Source organism: Macaca nemestrina, chromosome 4 (assembly GCF_043159975.1).
Source record: "Macaca nemestrina isolate mMacNem1 chromosome 4, mMacNem.hap1, whole genome shotgun sequence".
Lineage (NCBI taxonomy): Eukaryota > Metazoa > Chordata > Mammalia > Primates > Cercopithecidae > Macaca > Macaca nemestrina.
Genome location: NC_092128.1, coordinates 187,119,369 through 187,140,736, shown reverse-complemented (window position 1 = coordinate 187,140,736; position 21,368 = coordinate 187,119,369). Strand labels below are relative to the sequence as shown.

General features: G+C 59.2%; 1 protein-coding gene and 1 long non-coding RNA gene across 8 annotated transcripts; one reads left to right on the top strand and one right to left on the bottom strand.

The window, feature by feature from the left end:
* Positions 1-72: 72 nt before the first annotated feature.
* On the top strand, positions 73-16,262 carry LOC105472539 (inducible T cell costimulator ligand). 6 transcript variants are annotated; one of them, XR_011622867.1, is made up of 7 exons: positions 73-221; positions 2,701-2,741; positions 3,980-4,330; positions 5,644-5,934; positions 9,784-9,948; positions 10,835-11,170; positions 11,257-13,523. XR_011622867.1 is itself a non-coding variant. In XM_011725898.3 (7 exons), exons 1-7 carry the CDS (start codon positions 208-210, stop codon positions 11,979-11,981), a joined length of 909 nt encoding a protein of 302 aa, XP_011724200.1. In that variant the 5' UTR covers positions 73-207; the 3' UTR covers positions 11,982-16,262. The 6 variants fall into 6 exon arrangements, 4 of the variants coding, with proteins under 4 accessions (XP_011724200.1, XP_024645781.1, XP_070951894.1 ...); XR_981617.3 differs by having other exon boundaries at positions 10,835-11,256; positions 11,299-13,523; XM_011725898.3 differs by having other exon boundaries at positions 10,835-10,870; positions 11,971-16,262.
* Positions 16,263-16,377: 115 nt separating this feature from the next.
* Positions 16,378-21,102, bottom strand: LOC139363021 (uncharacterized). 2 transcript variants are annotated; one of them, XR_011622870.1, is made up of 3 exons: positions 20,829-21,102; positions 18,389-18,546; positions 16,378-17,749 (listed from the first exon to the last, which is right to left on the bottom strand). It is a non-coding gene; the product is annotated as an uncharacterized lncRNA (long non-coding RNA). The 2 variants fall into 2 exon arrangements; XR_011622871.1 differs by having other exon boundaries at positions 18,389-18,487.
* Positions 21,103-21,368: the final 266 nt, after the last annotated feature.

The window sequence follows — 21,368 nt, the reverse complement described above, 5'->3', positions numbered from 1 at the left end:
GGAACCAGGCCGGGGGCGGGGCGGGGACGGGGCGGGGACACGGCTGCCTCCCGCCCGCCGCGCGCTGGGCGCTCAGAGTCTCGGGCGCGGCGGGAGCGCAGTTAAAGCCGATCTCCCGCGCCCCGAGGTTGCTCCTCTCCGAGGTCTCCCGCGGCCCAAGTTCTCTGCGCCCCGAGGTCTCCGCGGCCAGAGGTCTCCGCCCGCACCATGCGGCTGGGCAGGTGAGCCGGGGAAGGAGCGGAGGCACCGCGGTCAGAGGCGGGGTGGCTCGGCCCGCGCGTCCCCAGCTGGGCTCGGACGCGGGGCCTGCGGGGCTCGCCTGGAGGCGCCGGGCGGGCAGTGCGGGTCCGAGGAGCGGGCGGCGGAGGCGCCGGGGCTGCCGGCGGGGCGTGGACGGCAGCGGGCGGCGGGGCCCGGCACCGGCATCCACTGGAGGACGCGCAGCCGTGCGGGGGCGGTCTTGGGGGCGGGGTCCCTGCCAGGGAAGGGGGACCGCGAACGCTGAAACGAGGGAGGGAAGGCGGGCGCACCCTGCACGCCTGGGTACGGGCGCTGCCCCTTCCACTCCCTTGCACCGCTGATTTCTTAGAAGGGAAAAGGAGGGAGGTGACCGGCCGAGCTCTCTCCAAGGCCTGCCGGTACCCACGGTCTGGCGACACGCCCTCCCCCACACACGTGGGATTCCCCGCAGCCCGGCAGCCGATCTGCACTGAGGAAAGCAGGGCTGCCTGAACCAGGAGTGACAGCTTCCTCCTGAATTTTTGCGAAAATATGCTCTTGGCAACCCACGTTGTAGGGTCTGCAGCCCGTGCTCCCCTGGGTGAACCTGTGAGACCCCTGACCTCAGGGATGCCTCCCGTACAGCCCAGAGCCTGGCCACGCTGGTGTCACACTCCCCAGTACCCCTCACCGTTAGAAATGTATGCAGTTACGATCCTGCCCTAGAGACAAAGAATTTAAAAGCCCCGGAATGTCATAACCCTCCCAAATGTCTTAGCCCTCCGCCACCCACACCTTCAAGTAGGCTACCCTGTCTGTGCTGGGTCTTGATGAAAACTCGGGGTGGGGGGTAGGTTAGATGCAGGGGTGCTGAGGGTCCAAGGAGAGGACACAGAGGCCGCTGGGTAGGCGGCACCCAGGGAGGGGACAAGCCAGAAGGAGCCTGGAGCAGGCACACCCCGGCCCAGGAAGCCCCCAGGTGTCCTGAGGAGGCCTCCATAGACAGGATGGGCCTTGTGCGCAGGTGATGAACGTAGGCCCTGTGGGAGACAAATGGGGGCACAGAGGGTTTCTCACAGCTGTTGTTTAGATGGTGGCTCTGGGGAGATGACTGAAGGGGCTGAGGTTGGAGGCAGGGAGGTCCAGGTGGATTCAGGGGGCTTGCTGGAGGCCATCACAGCCATCTTGCAAGCCAGAATGGTGGCCCCCACAGGAGGAGTGGGAGAGAGAGGAAGGGCCGCCTGCAGGCTTCAAGAGCCCCTGGTGACCTGCGGCTGGCTTTGGTGCATGTGTGCTCACTTGGCACAGGCACACCTCCATGCGGACTCAGATGACGGTCATTGTGGGTGGGGCAGGGGTTTCTGTGGCTCCAGGGCTCAGGGACAGCCCACTGGGAGGTTCCCACAAGACCAGCCTTTGGCTTACAAAGCCCCCAAGATTTCCCAGGCAGAGGCCACAGAGAAGAGGCATGAGCGTCTCCCAGACTTGGAGGTGCAGGGACATCAGAGAAGGAGATATCCCTGCTCCGGGGACTCCCACTTTGTGGGGAACTGGCCACAGAAACTGATGGTTTTGGGGGCTGGGGTAAGCAGGCTACCAAAGTGAACCCAACCACTAAGGGCCTCCACCTGGGGAAGGCATCCTGGGGGCTGGCAGGTGGAGGTGGTGAGCCTATGGTGTGCACGATGCAAAGGCTCCCAGACCCAAGATGGCCAGGAGCATTGGAGTCTTGAGGGGAATTTGCTGCCCAAGGCAGGGGCACCAGCCGCAGCAGGATCTGAAACAGGAGGAGCTCAGGTTTGGTTTCAAAATGATCCGCGTTCCCCACAGGGCTGTCCCGTCACTCACCTGACCCTGTCACAGGCATGCCCGATGTTCTTAGTCTCCCCAGCATTTTAAGTGACGCTCCTGCTATATGTGCCCTGAAAGCCTTTTTTTTTCTCTCTCTCTCTGATTTCCTATAATTTCTTGGCATCTGTCCCCAGGAAGGTTAGACCAGTCTCGGTGGCGTCCCTCGCTCCCCTTCATCCTCACGCCGGCATCACTGTGTTTCCGGGGATTTGTTACCACAAGAACTAGAGAGTGGCAAGAGGCTGCCAGCCCCTCAGACTTGCTGTGCTGGGCAGGGGGATGGTGGTCCTGGCCCTGGACCCTGAATTCCCATGGAGCGCAGAGGCAGGCAGGCTCCTGGCTCTGCCTTCAGCCGTGGGGTGGTGGTCCCGGCCCTGGACCCTGAATTCCCATGGAGCGCAGAGGCAGGCAGGCTCCTGGCTCTGCCTTCAGCCGAGGGGTGGTGGTCCTGGCCCCAGACCCTGAATTCCCATGGAGAGCAGAGGCAGGCAGGCTCCTGGCTCTGCCTTCACATTTCTGTGATGGGCGTAACCGCCTCCTGCCCGTGGGAACCAGCTTGCTCCTGTTTGGAAGATGTAGGTAACTCACCAGTGGCCCCGCCTCACCTGCCTTTCTGGTTGTTTTTTCCAGTCCTGGACTGCTCCTCCTGCTCTTCAGCAGCCTTCGAGCCGGTAAGTTCAGGGGGTGCTTTGCCATGGGTGTGAACGCCCAGCTCAGAGATAGGCTGTCCGACTGTGTGGACTGCCGGCTACAGGGCGCTGGGAGCAGCCTCACCAGGCTCCTTCTTGCTTCTCAAGTGGCCCTTTGGAGAAAGGTGGGCCCTAAACCTAGGTTGCTGCACAGGATAGAAGTGTTTCCTTAAAGAGAAACACTTCTGCAAACTCCGGAGTTATTTTTTGATTTTGTGTTTGTTGCGGGCAGAATGCAGTTCCTCTGAGCCAGAGCTTCCTGGGTCCCCTGGTCTCCGTGTCCCAGGCAGCAGCCCTGCTGAGCCCTAAGGGCCACCAGCCTCTGGAAGAGCCAGGAATAGGGACAAGGCACCGCAGCACAAACCCGAAACCTTGCCGGGCCTTCCAGCCCAGAGGGCTTTGGGGGCAGGGGACACACACAGATTTCCCTGCAGGTGCTGGGCGCAGTGGCTCATTCCTATAATCCCAGCACCTTGGGAGGCCGAGGCAGGTGGATTGCCTGAGGTCAGGAGTTCGAGACCAGCCTGGCCAACGTAGTGAAGCCCCATCTCTACTAAAAATACAAAAAATTAGCTGGGCGTGGTGGCGGGCACCTGTAATCCCAGCTACTTGGGAGGCTGAGGCAGGAGAATCGCTTGAACCCCAGAGTCGGGGGTTGAAGTGAGCCAAAATCGTGCCATTGCACTCCAGCCTGGGCAACAAGAGCAAAATTCCGTCTCAAAAAAAAAGATTTTCCCACAGGCATTTACGCGGTTGCACAAACAGTAAAGCCACCCTGTGTCTGTTACATTTATGAGACCTTTCCTGATGCAAGAATGAGCAGCATGATAATGTAATTGCTGAGAAATTGTTTTCCCTTAAATGCCTGATTTTTAAAGAGCTTTTTATTTTACATTAATTATAGACTCCCAAGAAGTAGTAAAAATTGTGCTGAGTAACACAAATAACACTGAGCGGCCGGGCCGCATCCAGCCGCTGCTCCCCAAGGCAGCTCCTTACATAACGGGAGTGTGTCATCAAAGCCAAAGGCTGACATGGACCTCACCATGAAATGTCCGCATTTTTCAAGTTTGACTGCATTCCTACATGTGCCTTGTTAATAAATTCTGAGCCACAGTTGGTGTTTGAGGCTTGAAACCCAAAGCCTGCCCCATAGAGTAGCTTCATGGCCTGGGCATCAGCCTCAAAAAACAGATTTTACACCTGTTGGGTCATTGCAGATACTCAGGAGAAGGAAGTCAGAGCGATGGTGGGCAGCGACGTGGAGCTTAGCTGCGCGTGCCCCGAAGGAAGCCGTTTTGATTTAAATGACGTTTACGTATACTGGCAAACCAGCGAGTCGAAAACCGTGGTGACTTACCACATCCCGCAGAACAGCTCCTTGGACAACGTGGACAGCCACTACCGGAACCGGGCCCTGATGTCACCGGCCGGCATGCAGCGGGGCGACTTCTCCCTGCGCTTGTTCAACGTCACCCCCCAGGATGAGCAGAAGTTTCACTGCCTGGTATTGAGCCAATCCTTGGGATTCCAGGAGGTGCTGAGCGTTGTGGTCACACTGCATGTGGCAGGTAGGACCATCGAGGCGGAGAGAGCTGGGTCCATCCCAGCCTTGCATCGTGGAAAAGTATTCATGAAACTCCCTCCCTGGCTCATTCACTGTTTCTTCCAGTGAAGAAAATTCTCCTCTGTGTTATCAGGCTTCTGTCTAACTTCGAGGGAAGCTAAACAGCTGAAAAATCCTTAGTGCGTGACCTGCGGCTGCTTGGTTTCCCGGAAGAGCTCCTACCCTGGCTGTCTTTGCCTCTTTTGAGTTAGTTTTTGTTTTTATTTATTTATTTATTCATTTAGAGACGGAGTCTCGCTCTGTCACCCAGGCTGGAGTGCAGTGGCGCGATCTTGGCTCACCGCAACCTCCGCCTCCTGGGTTCAAGCAACTCTCCTCCACAGCCTCCTGAGTAGCTGGGACTACAGGCGCCGCCACCACACCCAGCTAATTTTTGTATTTTTAGTAGAGACAGGGTTTCACCATGTTGGCCAAGCTGGTCTCAAACTCCTGGCCTCGTGATCTGCCCGCCTTGGCCTCCCACAGTGCTGGGATTACAGACCTGAACCACCGCGCCTGGCCAGTTAGTTTGTTTTCTGAGACAGGGTCTCACTGTTGCCCAGGCTGGAGTGCAGTAGCACAATCATGCTGCAGCCTTGACTTCCTGAGCTCAAGCAATTCTCCTGCCTCAGCCTCCTGAGTATCTGGGACTACAGGCACATGCTACCTCGCCTGGCTAATTTTCGATTATTTGTAGAAATGGGGTCTCACTATGTTGCCCAGGCTGGTCTCAAATTCCTGGACACAAGTGATCCTCCTGCCTCACCCTCCTAAAGTGCTGGGATTACAAACATGAGCCACCACGCCCAAACTAGAGTTTTAAAAGTGAAATTTGAAGGGAGTGCTATAAAGCACTAAATGAGAACGAAATTTAAGAGAAAAATTAGAGGCAACCAAGGAGCTCTGGGCAGTTCATCGGGGAGAACAGCTGTGTCCATTTCAGATGGACTGCGAGCCCTTGTGTCAGCAGCAAGAAAGACCAGATGCAAATGAGGGGGTCCTGGCACAGCCAGCGGCCATGGAGTGGGGGGTCTGTGGGTGCCAGTCACTGCCTGCCAGGCTCAGTGGTCCCTGGCTACTGGGACTGGCTTGGGGGATGACTCTTGGGCAGGACTGGGCCGAGCCTGCTGCTCAGACCACAGCCCTGGTCCTGGCCTGTCATCCATGTTGGGGCACAATGGGCCGCCTACCCTCTGACCCAGCCTTGGCACTGTGTACCCTCTGTTTCTTGACCAGCAGGGCCTGGCATTTCTCACGACCTGTTTCCCTCCCCTGCAGCAAACTTCAGCGTGCCTGTTGTCAGCACCCCCCACAACCCCTCCCAGGATGAGCTCACCTTCACGTGTACATCCATAAACGGCTACCCCAGGCCCAACGTGTACTGGATCAACAAGACGGACAACAGCCTGCTGGACCAGGCTCTGCAGAATGACACTGTCTTCTTGAACACGCGGGGCTTGTACGACGTGGTCAGTGTGCTGAGGATCGCGCGGACCCCCAGCTTGAACATCGGTTGCTGCATAGAGAACGTGCTTCTGCGGCAGAACCTGACTGTCGGCAGCCAAACAGGTAAGGTCCCGGTGCCTGCGTGCTGAGCCGAGCCCAGCCCAAGACAGTGGGGCCAGGGCTGGCTTCGGAGAGCCTCTGAGGCAGGAGACGAAACGTTCCTTCGACCTGGCTCAGCACCGAAAGGTGGTTGGAAGGGAGAGGAGGCAGGAGGCACACGCCACACAGTGAGAACCACCGCGGTCTCCGGGAACAGGAATGGGCGCCGTGCCCGGAGCACATTGCTCCATTTTCTTCACCTGGAGTCAGTTTTGTTAAACCTACTTTACAGATGAGGGCTGAACTCTGAGGCTGGGGAACACTTCAGAAGCCGCAGGACTAGGCAGCCGCAGCCCAGGACGGAAGCCCACACCTGTGCAGCCCCCCTCAAGCTCCCTGCCTCTTGGGCATGTGTCCCCTGAGAAGACTGAAGCCCCCACACACGGGAATCCCACTGGGCATGACTGCTGGCCCAGCCCCTCCCTGGGGAAAGGGTGCCCTCTGGAAGGGGTTCCTCTGCGGGGACTCCTTCCTAGAGGCCACAGGACCTCCCCATTTGTGTCCCCATCTCCTGTGTCAGGATGAGAGGCAGAAGGTGGAGGCAGGAGATGATCGAGGAGGGGTCCTGGGGTCCTGCTGGCTACAGGAAAGCGGCTGCCAGCAGGACTCACCGTGTGGTCCCGCACAGAGCAAGAATGCAGGGCTCCTTGTTTTGGAAGCATTAAGAATTCCAGACAGTGACCACAAGCATTGCACCTCCTGCCGGCCTTTCTGAACTCAACCCCAGAAGCCTGCACAGGTACACACCCTCGAAGCCCAGCCTGGCCGCCAGGATCCCGCAGAGCCGGACATTCTCCTTGAAATCAGGGCTCAGCCCTTGTGATTCAACATTCAGAGTCTGTGAGCTGCGTGCAGCAGGATGAGGGGCTGCTCCCAAAGTGGCCTCTGATCGCTGCCTTCCAGCCAGCACACTCCCCGCAGAACAGCCCAGGTGGCAGCAGAAGGTTCTCCCAGGGCCGTCGTCTCAACCCTGGCTACACAGTGGGGTCATCTGGGCAGCCTATGAAAACCCCCATGCCCAGACACATTGGACCTGAAGCTCTGGGCTGGCACCTGGCATCAGGACAGTGTCTAAAAGCTTCGGAGGTTCAAGGTTGAGCACCGTCCAGGTGGTTTCTCCAGGTGTGTTTGGAGACGTGTCAGGCATTCAGAACACGCTCCCGGGGGATGCTGCTGCTTGTTGGCCAGTGCGGATGGCTCTCGGAGGGGCAAAGTCATTGCACATAGAGACCAGAGGCATTGGTGCCTTTGTGCATCACGGTGGAAGAGCAGAAGGGTGCAGCTGCCGTAGGGAACGGTGTGGCAGTTCCTCGAAAAGCTAAGCATGGAAACACTGTAGGACCCAGCAGTTCTCTCCTAGGGTTATCGCTAAGAGGATGCAAAACAAGGACTCAAACAAATGCTTGTCCGTGAATGTTCATGGCAGCCAGAAGGCAGGAACCACCCAAGTGTCCCTCGTGGGTGGACCGATGCACCAAAAGTGATCCGTGCATGCAGGGGAGAATTAGCCTGAAAAAGGAAGGAAGCAGCTGTCCTGGTGCACACTGCGGCGTGGAGAACCTCAAGGCCATTATGCGAGTGACAGAGCCAGACACCTGAGGACAAGCCTGTGGGACTCTGTTTATGCAAAGTGTCCAGAATAGGGTGAGCCACCGAGACAGAAAGCAAACTAGAGGCTTCCAGGGGCAGGAGGACAGCAATTCTCCTGCCTCAGCCTCCTGGGTATCTGGGACTACAGGCACGTGCCACCGCGCCTGGCTGATGTTGGATTATTTGTAGCGATGGGGCCTCACTCTGTTGCCCAGGCTGGATTCAAACTGCTGGACACGAGCGAGGCTCCTGCCTAAGCCTCTCAAAGTGCTGGGATTACAGGTGTGAGCCCCCACACCCAAACTAGAGTTTTAAAAGTGAAATTTTAAGGGAGTGCTATAAAGCACTAAATGAAAAAAAAAATTTAAGAGGAAAATTAGAGGCCCCGGCTGTTCCGGGACCCCCTCATTTGGATCTGGTCCTTCTTGCTGCTGGCACAGGGGCTCACGTGTCCGTGAAATGGACATTCTCGCCGATGAACTGCCCAGAAGGATAGCAGAGGACGGGAAAGAGGCAGGAGTGACTGCTCATGGACACGGTTTCCTTTCGAGGGTTACAGGTTCTGGAATTAGGTAGCGGTTACGATTGCACTGGCACCCTGTTTTTGTTTTTGTTTTTGAGACGGAATCTTGCTCTGTTGCCCGGGCTGGAGTGCAGTGGCCGGATCTCAGCTCACTGCAAGCTCCGCCTCCCGGGTTCACGCCATTCTCCTGCCTCAGCCTCCCGAGTAGCTGGGACTACAGGCGCCCGCCACCTCGCCCGGCTAGTTTTTTTTGTATTTTTTAGTAGAGACGGGGTTTCACCGTGTTAGCCAGGATGGTCTTGATCTCCTGACCTCATGATCCGCCCGTCTCGGCCTCCCAAAGTGCCGGGATTACAGGCTTGAGCCACCACGCCCGGCCTGGACTGGCGCCCTGAATTGTTCACTTTAAAATGGTTCATTTTGGGCCGGGCGCGGTAGCTCACACTTAATCCCAGCACTTTGGGAGGCTGAGGTGGGTGGACCATCTGAGGTCAGGAGTTTGAGACCAGCCTAGACAGCATGGCGAAACCCTGTCTCTAATGAAAATACAAAAATTAGCCAGATGTGGTGGCGTGTGCCTGTAATCCCAGCTACCCGGGGGGCTGAGACAGGAAAATCGCTGGAACCTGGGAGGCGGAGGCTGCAGTGGGCCAAGACCGCGCCACTGCACTTCAGACTGGGCGACAGAGCAAGACTCTGTCTAAAAAAAAAAGCCTAAAGTGGCTCATTTTGGCTGGGCATGGTGGTGCACACCTGTAGTTACAGCTACTTAGGAGACTGAGGCAAGAGGATCACTTGAGCCCTGAGACCAACCAGGGCAATATAGTGAGAACTCACCTCTACAGAAAAAAAAAAAAAAAAAAAAAAATTAGCCAGGCCTGGTGGTGCACGCCTGTAGTCCTAGCTACTTGGGAGGCCGAGGTGGGAGGACTGACTGAGCCCAGGAGGTTGAGGCTGCAGTGACTTATGATCACACCACTGCACTTCAGCCTGGGCAACAGAGCAAGATCCTGTCTCAAAACCTAGATAAATAAAATGAAATGGTTAATTTTATGTTATGTGACTTTCACCTTGATTTTTTCTTTCTTTCTTTTTTTTTTTTTTGAGATGGAGTTTCGCTCTTATCGCCCAGGCTAGAGTGCAGTGGCCCGATCTTGGCTCATGGCAACCTCCACCTCCAGGGTTCAAGCGATTCCCCTGCCTCAGCCTCCAGAGTAGCTGGGACTACAGGCATGCGCCACCATGCCTGGCTAATTTTGTATTTTTAGTAGAGATGGGGTTTTTCCATGTTGGCCAGGCGTGTCTCAAACTCCTGACCTCAGGTGATCCGCCCGCCTTGGTCTCCCAAAGTGCTGGGATTACAAGGCGTGAGCCACTGTGCCTGGCCTCACCTTGATTTTTAAAAATCCAGTAAGAACCTGTGCTTCCCGTCACACCCAGCCCTGTGGTCCCCTGGCTGTGGTTGGGGTTATCGCCTCTCCCACGTAGGACGGGAGGAACAAGATCCCTGCAGGAAATGAAGCCCCTCTGCAGGAGAAAACCCTCCTCTCATCAGCCTGGTGTTTTTAAAACCTCAAAATAATGTCAGGAAAGTTCTCTGGAATAAATACTTCCCTGCAATACTTTCTACTCAAGGATGAAAAAAAAGACCCCTTTCCTCTAAGATCCTTTAAGTCGGGTTATTTACCTCTTTCTTATAGGAAACAACATCGGAGAGAGAGACAAGATCACAGAGAATCCAGTCAGTACCCGCGAGAAGACCGAGGTCACGTGGAGCGTCCTGGCTGTCCTGTGCCTGCTTGTGGCCGTGGCGGTGGCCATAGGCTGGGTGTGCAGGGACCGATGGCTCCGCCGCAGCTATGCAGGTAGGTAGAGACAGCCCCATATTGTGGATGTTAATGTTTGTTCTGTTGGTGTGAACGTTTGCCTGCTTTAACTTCCCTCACTGATACTGATTTAGCTTGAAACTGTTGTGGTAGCATCAGCACTCATGAGCCTTAGCAACCCGAGCTCTCCCACGAAGTGGTTTTGAAACCCAGCATCTCTGACGTTCCTGACACTGCCAAGCCCGAAGGGCGCTGTGGAGTCTGCCCTGCAGGTTGTGCGGGGAGGGCGGCTTCTCCATGTAGAGGCCGGGCGGTGGCCATTTCCGGGGAAGCCGCTGAGGCTGCCTCAAGCACACCCGCGCTGTGGGTCTGTGACTCCGACCAGCTCCGCGACAGAGCCCGGAGGTCTGTGTTTCAGCCACGTAAGACACAGCAGCAGAACACAGTAGCACAGGAAGCCCCAAACGTTGGCTGCGGTGATGGTCCTGATGACGGGGACGGGGGGACTCATCCCAGATCCCCCAAGGGTGGCAGTCAGTGGGGTGCAGGCACAGTGGCCACAGAGTAGGGGCAGCTCCTGTGGGCTGCCCCTGGCTCTCCCATTTGTGGCCAATCTCAATCATCCCAGAAACATCTTCCATGGCCGTGATGCCACTGCTGGCTGGCCAGGCCACAGAGGTGCCCCAGAGCCAGGTCGAAGCATTTTAAGTGCTTCCCAGGCACTTACTCCTTTAAGAGGATCGTCCTCAAAAGCCGTGCGGCCTGGGGAGCCCCTCCTCTATGAGTGCTTTCCCCTCCTGGAGTTGGGAGCCTCGGGGAGACTTCCAAGCAGGGCGTTTAGGGGGCTACTGAGAGCTCAGGAGCACCAGGAGCTTTAGGGACACCCCCACCACTGCTGCCCTGACCATTTTCGTTTGTCCCCCAGGTGTCTGGGCTGTGAGGCCGGAGCCAGAGCTCGCTGGTGAGTTTGCCATGGGAAGCAGCAGGTTCTGGGGTGCCTGAGGGAGGCTTGGCTGGCAGCTGTCTTTCAGATTGTCAAAAAACTTTCAAAAGGCAAAAGTCCTTTGCCTTGCACAACTGTTGCTCCCGGAGACGCAGTGAAGCCCTCGATGGCACGCACGGCATTTCCTGCAGCCTCCCCTTGGCATGGGATGGCATCCTGGTGTGTACTTTCTCACACTGCAATGGGATTTTCCCAACACACACAGAAGCAGAGAGACTGTTCCCCGGCGCCCAACCCCCACCGGGGTGTCCAGAGCAGGTCCAGGCACTGGTGCCCAGCCCCCACCGGGGTGTCCAGAGCAGGTCCAGGCACTGGCGCCCACCCCCACGGGATGTTCAGAGCAGGTCCAGGCATTGGCGCCCACCCCCACGGGATGTTCAGAGCAGGTCCAGGCACTAGTACCCAGCCCCCACGGGGTGTTCAGAGGGGGTCCAGGCACTTGCGCCCACCCCTACCAGGATGTCCGGAGCAGGTCCAGGCACTGCCGGCTTCTCTCTGCAGCAGCCACTCCTGCAGCTCTCGGGCGGCTCCCTGTCTCCCGGTGGAGGTGTGCCCCTCAGTCCCAGGAGCAACACAGATGTGGATTCCTGTCCAATTTGGGAAAAATGTCCACACACAGTCACCTACCTGGCAGGTGCCTCTGACTGCAAGGGGCGTTTGGCTTCGCAGGCAGGCCAGCTGGGCTCCCCGCCATGGACCAGGATCCCCTCTGAGCCCTGTTTGCCATCCATGAGCAGGGGTTCCCTGGGGACAGTGGGCTCAGGGTGTGCACAGCCACCACGCTGTGGTGTCACCTGTGGACCCCGGCGAGCGGATGGCTGACTGCAGAAACTCACTTCCAAGGCCAGGTCAGCCCGTCCAGATGACACAGGAACACAGCTTGCTGAAAACACGGCCAGCCTGTTCCTACCAGAGCCAGTCGAAGTGCCTTGTGCAGTGGCTGTTTCCGAAGCTCTAAACCCTTTGTTTCCACCAAGCTGAGTCCTGAGAAAACCGACGTCTGCCTGCAGAATGGAAAGGGGTGCTTCATGTTCCTCTCTCTTCACTTCCCTTCCAAGGCCATGTTTGACCGGAGCTCACCGCCCACAGCGTGGACAGGGCTTCCGTGAGACGCCACCATGAGAGGCCAGGTGGCAGCTTGAGAATGGACTCGCACAGGTGCCTCCCAGACTGCAGGGGAGCACTTGGGGCCACCCCCAGAAGGACCACTGCTGGATCCCAGGGAGAAACTGCTGGCGTTGTCTGTGATCCTGGAATGAGGCCCTTTCAAAATCGTCATCCACACCAAAGGCAAATCCCCACTGTCACTGCCAGTCACTCACAGGAAGGGACTGGTGATGGGCTCTTTCCACCCGGAGCATGCGAGATTCAACGCCAGGCTCTTCCCAGTACCCCAGACCTACTGTGGGTCTTCCCGTGGGATGCGGGGCCCTGAGACTGAAGGGTGGTTGGCTTCAGAAGAAGACTCTGGGTGTCCACTCTTCCAGGACGGCCTCTGTGCTGCTGGGGTCGCGCGAGGCTGTTTGCAGGAGGCACGGTCCCAGGAGCTCTTCTGCCCTGGATGCTCCCAACCTACCTCCTGCCCGGAGGCCACAGGACCCACACATGTGCGTGTCCACAAGTGTAGGCAGCCGTCCACACCAAGGAGCCCCTGGAAGGCCCCACTGGGCTTCGTTGTCCTCTGCCACATTCCCCGGGAGGAACAGTGGCCCTCGGCTGTTCTGGTGAAAAGCTGAGCCGCCTTTGGAAGAGGTGCTGGTGGAGTTTGCCAGAAGAAAGGCTGTGCCAGGGCCGTGTTTGGCCAGCTGTAGAGGCTGCCAGGGCTCTTGGCTCTGCAGTGAGAAAGACACAGCCCTGGGCACAGCCCAGCAGGGCTGGAGATGCCCATGTCCAGTAGGTGCAGGCCTGGCAACACGATCCCCAGAGTCCTGAGCAGAAGTTGAGAGGGCATCACCTGGTGACCACGGTCCCCCTTGTCACCACAGCAGTGATCCCCAAAGTGAGGGGTGGCTCCCCCGTCCTCCGCTGCCCTCAGCAGCCCCACCCCACTCAACCATGAGGGTCCCCAGGGTCCTGATGAAGACCTCCGACCCCAGCACCAGGCTCCTCGGAGCTCAACAGTCCCAAGGGCGCAGGAGACAGGGTGGCCCACTGCTGAGGGGTGTGGCCCTGGGTCCTGACATGCCCCAGCACCGTGCTAGTGCCTGGAATGAATCAGCTGCTGACTGTCTCCAGGAGGGCTGGAAAGGACACTACCAGGTGACCCAGGGTGCACTTGCCCCAGGGAGATGGAGTAGATGGCCTGGCCTGGCCCTGGGGACACGTGTCTACCCCGGGGCTATGGGCAAACGCCCCTCCTCCTTCCTTCCCAGAGTCCCTGACATTCCTGGGGTCAGCCAGGACCTGTTACAGCCCTGGTCACTTGAAACTGACAGCTGTGTGAGGCCTGCACTTCTCAGACCCAGACTACAACAAAATGAGGAGTGAGGGCTCATGGTTACAATGAGGTTCTAGTACTTGTCACAAGAAATTGGTTTTCTACGAAAAAAGTCCCTACCTGGGCCTTTAAGTGAATCCACTCCTGCTTTTAACATGAAAGCATTAGAAGATGTGTGGTGTTTGTAAAAGTACAGTTGTCATCACCGGGCATTGACTGGCAGGGACAAGGAGCTGCTTGGGTGTGGAAATTTGGGGCGTTGGAAAGCGGGGTGTGGTGCCCATTTGCGGTGACTGTGAAGTGACTCCAGGACAGAGCTGCGGGGGCACCCAGAGGTCCTAAGCCCCAGGACTGAGGGTGGTGCATCACCACTCGGGTGTCCCGGGAGGTGCCCTGGGCCCAGGGACCTCATGGGCAGGATGGCGACACCCTTGCAGGGAGAGGGAGTCTGGCTCCAGCTTTTCCCATTGGAGGTGATTTTCCTTCACCAGGGGACAGGCAGGAAAGATGCAGGAGCCCCAGAAGCTTCTACCCCTCATGCCTGGGGCCCAGGGGACACTTGGAGGCTGCTGTCACCACTGCGCGTCCAGGGCCATGCCCTCTGCGGGTTAGTGCCTGAGTCTCACCTGCCTGCTGGTCCCCGAAGTCCCCCTCAGAAGCCCTGCATGGTGGGATTTGTAAGACCCACCCTGTAACACCTGCCCCTCTCAGCCCAAGACATCAGCTTCCTCGTTCTCCTGTGCTGTAGATAGGCTGAATTCCAGTGTTGTGACAGCCATCTCCAGAAACCTGACTTAAGAGAGTAAGATGCAAATGGTGCCTGTGTCCTGTGGCTTCGGTGGGTGCAGGGAGTCTTGCGCACCGCCAGCTCAGCTGTCTGTGGTCTGAGCAGGAACAGGTGCCACTCCTGCTCGGGGGGCCCTGCCCTCACCAGGCTGTTCTGTCCCCCCACGAGGGGCATGAGGCCAGGTCTGGAGGCATTTTGGGTTGTCACAGCTAGGGGCTGTTCCTGGCTTCAGTGGGTGGAAGCCCCAGATGCTGTTCAACATCCTACCAGACACAGGAGGCCCCAACACAGAGAAGCGTCGACCCGCAAGTCCACAGTCCGAGGTCTCCCCTCAGAGACCCTGCCCTGCACATCCACCTCCAGCCAAAGGTCCTGCCTGCCACAGGGCTCGGGAACCTTGCTGGTCTGTGGAAGAGGAGAGGGGACTCTCGCCAGCTGCACCACCCTGCACGTAGTAGGTGTGCAGTAAACAGCCACCAGGGAGGCTCCAGTCAAGGCTGGCAGATGGGGCGGTCCGTCCCTAGGGCAGGAGACAGAAGGGAAACGGCTGCCTGCTGGCCCCTGAGCCAGGTAGCACTGTGCTTGTGCCTCAGTTTCCCCTACTGTAAAGTGAGGCGCTGGAACCAGGTTCTGTCTACTGGGCTCTGCAGCTTGGACACTCCTAAGACCAAGGGACCTACCCTGGGGAGGGCAGCTGTGGCTTTGGAATAGCTGTCCGGGCCTGGGCACCTCGAGGAAGGCTGCCAAGCCCTGCCCCTGCTGTAGGGGTGCGGGGTTGGGGGGTAAGACTCCAGAGACCTCTCTGCATCTCCTTGTCTTCAGTGGCCAGAGGTGCGGCCTGAGCTCAAGGGAGGGCCTTCTGCCACAAATTCTGTGGCAGGGCAAAGCACACTTTTCCTGGGGAGGACCACGGGGTCCCCTGCGTTGCCCCCAGCGGAGTGTGGGCTCACCTTGCAAGAGCCACATTGAGAAGCTCCAGTTCTGGGAGTGTGCGGACTCTTAACCAGGCAGGCCCAGGCCCTGGGGCACACAAAGGCAGGGCCTGCTCTCCCCAGCTGCCCCTGCCAATGGGGGCTGGACTGTCCTACCCTCCTCCCTTCTACCTCCCCACTGTCTTCCCTCTCCACTGTCACCACTGCCTCCCTCTTCCACTGTCCTCCCTGCACTGCCCTCCCTCCACCTTACCCCTCCCCCCGGCAACTCCCCATCCTGTCCCCAGGCTCCCCCAGCTCTCCCTCCTCCCCACTGTCCCCCCTCCCACTCCCCATGCTGTCCCCAGGATCCCCCACATGGACTTGGTGACGTCCTTCCATGCCTTGCTGGTCTGAGTTTCCATGATGGGCCGGGCCTGCAGCTTTGCTCCTACATCCCTGCCCAGACTGCAGCTGTCCATGCAGGGGGCGAGCTCCAGCACCTGCGGCGTCCTTCTGTGGGGGCCTCTCTGTGCTGTAGCGGCCAGGGACCTCAGGTGCCCATGCATGACACCACCGCTCCTCCTCATCCTGACCCAACCTGTCAGGAGCAGGACTTGGTTTGGCGGTGTTAACCTTAGAGCCTGCAAGGGTCTTCCTCCTGGCGGTCCTGGCCGTAGCCTGGGGAGGCCGCAACTCCAGGCCACTCCAGACCTCCTTCCTCTGGGCCTTCCATGTGGTGGCAACCACCGCAGCTGCAAGGGAGGGGAAATGGAGCCTTTGTTCTCTGGCCGGGCTGGGGTCTGGGGGAAGCCATGGGCTTGAAGACTGGAGTCTTCTTTGATGGAGAAGCGGCCACTCCTGGAGACCAGCAGCAAACACAGGGGCACAACGTGGAAGGTGCTGGCGTCGGCCCACACAGGTGATGGCGTCAGACTCAGGAGTCACCAGGCTCAAAGGGCCCAGGCACTGCAAGTCCTGCTCAGCCCCAGACACAGTGCACTCCTGTCACCCTCGCCCTCAGCCAGGCCCCACACAGGCCAGGGAGCACTGGCAAAGCTTGGTGACCCTCAGGGGGCCAGCATCCATCCAGGCTGAGGGTGGTCAGTGGCCCGCCTTGCCCCGGTGGAAAACTCACGGATGAAGATTTCATGCCCGACTCCAAAGGCAAGAGATTTTATTATTTTATTTTTCTGAGCCAGTCTCGCTCCGTCATCCAGGCTGGAGCGCAATCTCTGCTCACTGCAACCTCCGCCACCTGGGCTCAAGCAATTCTCCTGCTTCAGCCTCCCGAGTAGCTGGGATTACAGGTGTGCACCACCACGCCCGGCTAATTTTTGTATTTTTAGTAGAGACAGGGTTTCACCATGTTGGTCAGGCTCGTTTCAAACTCTGACCAACTTTGGGAGGCTGAGGTGGGCAGATCACCTGAGGTCAGGAGTTCGAGATCAGCCTGACCAACATGGAGAAACCCCGTCTCTACTAAAAGTACAAAATTAGCCAGATGTGGTGGTGCATGCCTGTAATCCCAGCTACTCAGGAGGCTGAGGCAGGAGAATCACTTGAACCCAGGAGGCGGAGGTTGCAGTGAGCTGAGATCGAGCCACTGCACTCTAGCCTGGGCGACAGAGCGAGACTCCATCTCAAAAAAAAAAAAAAAGTATCAACGATGAAGTTAGCGATGATGAGAGTATCCACGATGAAATGATCGATGATGGGGGAACCCCAGGAACCCCTCCGCCTCCACTGTAAATGAAGCCTCAAGCACAACCCAGCTGTGTGCAGGACCGTCACGCGCCTTTGGAAGAGCCCAGGTCTGGGCACAGCTGCCCGCTCAGGCCAGAGGGAGGCCTGCCATGCCCCAGGAAGGCACTGGCTTGGAGTTTTTCTTCATTGTGAAGAATCATGATGACGAATTAGAATTAGTGAGTTTCGCACGAATGAGATGCTTCCTCCAGGACGTTACTGGAGGGCGCTGCTAGCTGGCATCCTGGCCTGGAGGCGCTTCCCCTCTCATTCTTCTCAGGAGTGAGTCCTGGGTGAGGACTGCTCCCAGGGCAGGCCTCTGGGCTTTAGGAGCTTGGTCCTGAGCCGCAGGGTGTGGTGGCTGGTCTGCAACAGGCTTTCCCCGCCGTGGATGTGTGGACACTCTGGAGGCCTGGAATTTCAGCAACGTCAGCCAACGGCCACAGGGACAACCACAGTAAAGCTAGCCTGCTGGGAGAAAAGCAACAGACTTAGAGCTAAAATCACCCCCGGAACTTCCTGTCTACCTGGACACCTGTCTACAGGGCCTGAAAGAGGAACTGACACTTTCTCCTCCTGCGGGGCCGCGTCAGGAAGGAGCCTGTCTGGCAGGGGCTGCCCCGGCCCACCCGGACTCCGCTCAGAGCCTGGGCCCTCGGTTCCCGTGAAGCTCTGAGGGCAGGTTGGCAGCCACAGCACTGAGCCAGGACCCAAGATGGGGCAGGCCAGGCCCTCCACCAAGGGCCCAGTCCCTCTATGCAAATGCAGGTAGCGCCTGTGTGCAGCCAGGGGCCCCTGGGAGAATGCAGTGAGGAAAGGCGGGTAGATGTGCTTGGACCGAGACAGAAAGCTCCAGGGTGGTGCTTGCCATGAGCGTGGGCATGACCCTCCTCCTCTTCCTCCTTTTCCTCCTCCTTCTCTTTCTTTTCCTTCTCTTCCAGGCGCTTCCCCTGCAGCTGCAGTGGGAGGAGTTTCCAGATGCTGAAATGTGCTCCTGGGGCAGCAGCCCCCTGCCTGCTGGAGTCTCTCCTGGACTCCGCTGCTGGGCTGTGCACATAGCACCCATTTTAGGGCACAGCCGGTGGGGAGGCCACAGAGGGGAATCCTCCTGTGGCAATGGGGATAAAGGTCCTGTCTGCCAGCCGGGGGCAACCCCATCCCGTGTGGCCTAAGGCAAAACTTGGAATCCACATTGCTTGATTTTGGGATGGTGTTCTGCACCATCCCAAATGGTAAAGGGATAGGCAAAGTTTTTGTTGTAAGCCATTCAGGGACCCTCCTGACAGAACCCTGGGGATTCTGGAGGTAAAAGCTGTAAGGTTGGGAGTAGACCCTGGAGCCCCACCCTCCCTGCCCCCTCCAACCCCCGACCCTCAATGAGGTTCTTTAGAGGACTATGTCCTGGGGCTGCTCACACAGCCGGGCACTCTAGGGCCTGGGAAGACACTGCTCTCCCATGCATGTCGGGGACACAGGCTTTCGTCCTCAGCACGTGTGCAGGTCAGGTGGGGACCCAGGGGAGGCAGCCGGGCTGGGTGACAGCTTAGACAGAGACAATGGCCAGCCACAAGATGCAGTTAAATAAATACACAAACCTGCTTTCCAATGGTTTGCAATGGATTCTGAACAGCCCGGGGCCCTAGAACAGCTAGATTCCTCACTCCTCTCCACTCTCAGGCCAACCTCTGGTCTCACTTTATAAAAAAGAGATTGGGCTGGTTTACTCAGCCAAGAAACACTGAAGAGATGGTACCTAAAATCAAGGGCTTTGGATCATCTGTCTGGCCCAGGCCTTCCCACCCCCCCGCCTCTGACAGGGCTTCTCACCTCCCCCACCCCGCCCGGCCTCTGACAGGGCTTCCCACCTCCCGCCTCCGACAGGGCTTCCCACCTCCCGCCTCCGACAGGGCTTCCCACCTCCCGCCTCCGACAGGGCTTCCCACCTCCCGCCTCCGACAGGGCTTCCCACCTCCCCGCCTCCGACAGGGCTTCCCACCTCCCGCCTCCGACAGGGCTTCCCACCTCCCGCCTCCGACAGGGCTTCCCACCTCCCACCTCCCACAGGGCTTCCCACCTCCCACCTCCGACAGGGCTTCCCACCCCTCCGCCTCCGACAGGGCTTCCCACCTCCCACCTCTGAGAGGGCTTCCCACCTCCCCCCACCTCTGAGAGGGCTTCCCACCCGCCCCCGCCCCCGCCTCCGACAGGGCTTCCCACCTCCCGGCCTCTGACAGGACTTTCCACCTCCCCCTTCTGACAGGGCTTCCCACCTCCCGCCTCCGACAGGGCTTCCCACCTCCCGCCTCCGACAGGGCTTCCCACCTCCCGGCCTCTGACAGGACTTTCCACCTCCCCCTTCTGACAGGGCTTCCCACCTCCCGCCTCCGACAGGGCTTCCCACCTCCCACCTCCGACAGGGCTTCCCACCTCCCCCTTCTGACAGGGCTTCCCACCTCCCCCTTCTGACAGGGCTTCCCACCTCCCACCTCTGACAGGGCTTCCCACGTCCCCGCCTCCGACAGGGCTTCCCACCTCCCACCTCCGACAGGGCTTCCCACCTCCCCTTTCTGACAGGGCTTCCCACCTCCCGGCCTCTGACAGGGCTTCCCACCTCCCCGCCTCCGACAGGGCTTCCCACCTCCCACCTCCGACAGGGCTTCCCACCTCCCCTTTCTGACAGGGCTTCCCACCTCCCCCTTCTGACAGGGCTTCCCACCCCCCCGCCTCCGACAGGGCTTCCCACCTCCCCCTTCTGACAGGGCTTCTCACCTCCCCGCCTCCGACAGGGCTTCCCACCTCCCACCTCTGACAGGGCTTCCCACGTCCCCGCCTCCGACAGGGCTTCCCACCTCCCCCTTCTGACAGGGCTTCCCACCTCCCCTTTCTGACAGGGCTTCCCACCCCCCCGCCTCCGACAGGGCTTCCCACCTCCCACCTCTGACAGGGCTTCCCACCTCCCCTTTCTGACAGGGCTTCCCACCTCCCACCTCTGACAGGGCTTCCCACCTCCCCTTTCTGACAGGGCTTCCCACGTCCCCGCCTCCGACAGGGCTTCCCACCTCCCCCTTCTGACAGGGCTTCCCACCTCCCACCTCTGACAGGGCTTCCCACCTCCCCTTTCTGACAGGGCTTCCCACCTCCCGGCCTCTGACAGGGCTTCCCACCTCCCACCTCTGACAGGGCTTCCCACCTCCCCTTTCTGACAGGGCTTCCCACGTCCCCGCCTCCGACAGGGCTTCCCACCTCCCCCTTCTGACAGGGCTTCCCACCTCCCCTTTCTGACAGGGCTTCCCACCCCCCCGCCTCCGACAGGGCTTCCCACCTCCCACCTCTGACAGGGCTTCCCACCTCCCCTTTCTGACAGGGCTTCCCACCTCCCACCTCTGACAGGGCTTCCCACCTCCCCTTTCTGACAGGGCTTCCCACGTCCCCGCCTCCGACAGGGCTTCCCACCTCCCCCTTCTGACAGGGCTTCCCACCTCCCACCTCTGACAGGGCTTCCCACCTCCCCTTTCTGACAGGGCTTCCCACCTCCCGGCCTCTGACAGGGCTTCCCACCTCCCACCTCTGACAGGGCTTCCCACCTCCCCTTTCTGACAGGGCTTCCCACGTCCCCGCCTCCGACAGGGCTTCCCACCTCCCCCTTCTGACAGGGCTTCCCACCTCCCCTTTCTGACAGGGCTTCCCACCCCCCCGCCTCCGACAGGGCTTCCCACCTCCCACCTCTGACAGGGCTTCCCACCTCCCCGCCTCCGACAGGGCTTCCCACCTCCCACCTCTGACAGGGCTTCCCACCTCCCCGCCTCCGACAGGGCTTCCCACCTCCCATCTCTGACAGGGCTTCCCACCTCCCCGCCTCCGACAGGGCTTCCCACCTCCCCCTTCTGACAGGGCTTCCCACCTCCCGGCCTCTGACAGGGCTTCCCACCTCCCACCTCCGACAGGGCTTCCCACCTCCCCGCCTCTGACAGGGCTTCCCACCTCCCCGCCTCCGACAGGGCTTCCCACCTCCCCGCCTCCGACAGGGCTTCCCACCTCCCGGCCTCTGACTTCAGTTGGGAAGAGGATGGAGGTGGGAGATGGAGGATGAGGCCCTCCTCATCTGCTCGGCCAAGTCTGTTCTGCTCTGCGGTTTGTGGGTTTGACACTCGCGGCCTTGAAAACAAGCCTCCCAGCCCAGCCTCCATCCTCCTGACAGCAGTCCTGCCTGTGAGTGTTCGTATGGCATGGCGAAGCCACAGCTCAGTGGACACTCCCGCTCCTGATAACACTGTTATCAACACCGTGCACAGGGGAGGGCGAGCACACCGCCCTTCCAGAGGCCGGGAAGCTCCCGAAGCCTCGGGGTGATTGACCTGCCCCTGCCACGCCCCTAATAGCCCCATCTTCTCACTCCACCTTCCTGCCACTTTCTGAGTCCCGGTTCCAGGCACCTGCCTGCCCTGGGTGAGTGAAGCCACCAGTACACACCCAGGTCACGTTAGAACTGCCCGGTTCCATCCCAGGCCAGTGTAAACCAAAAATAAGACCTGAAGTCCTCAGCCAACTGAAGTGACCCCAGCTTGGCCATGTTCA

Bases quoted from the DNA above. Each gene is read 5' to 3' on its own strand.
- LOC105472539 (XM_071095793.1), top strand. The intron at 2,742-3,979 runs GTAAGTTCAGGG...GGGTCATTGCAG, and splicing joins CTTCAGCAGCCTTCGAGCCG to ATACTCAGGAGAAGGAAGTC. The intron at 4,331-5,643 runs GTAGGACCATCG...CCTCCCCTGCAG, and splicing joins GGTCACACTGCATGTGGCAG to CAAACTTCAGCGTGCCTGTT.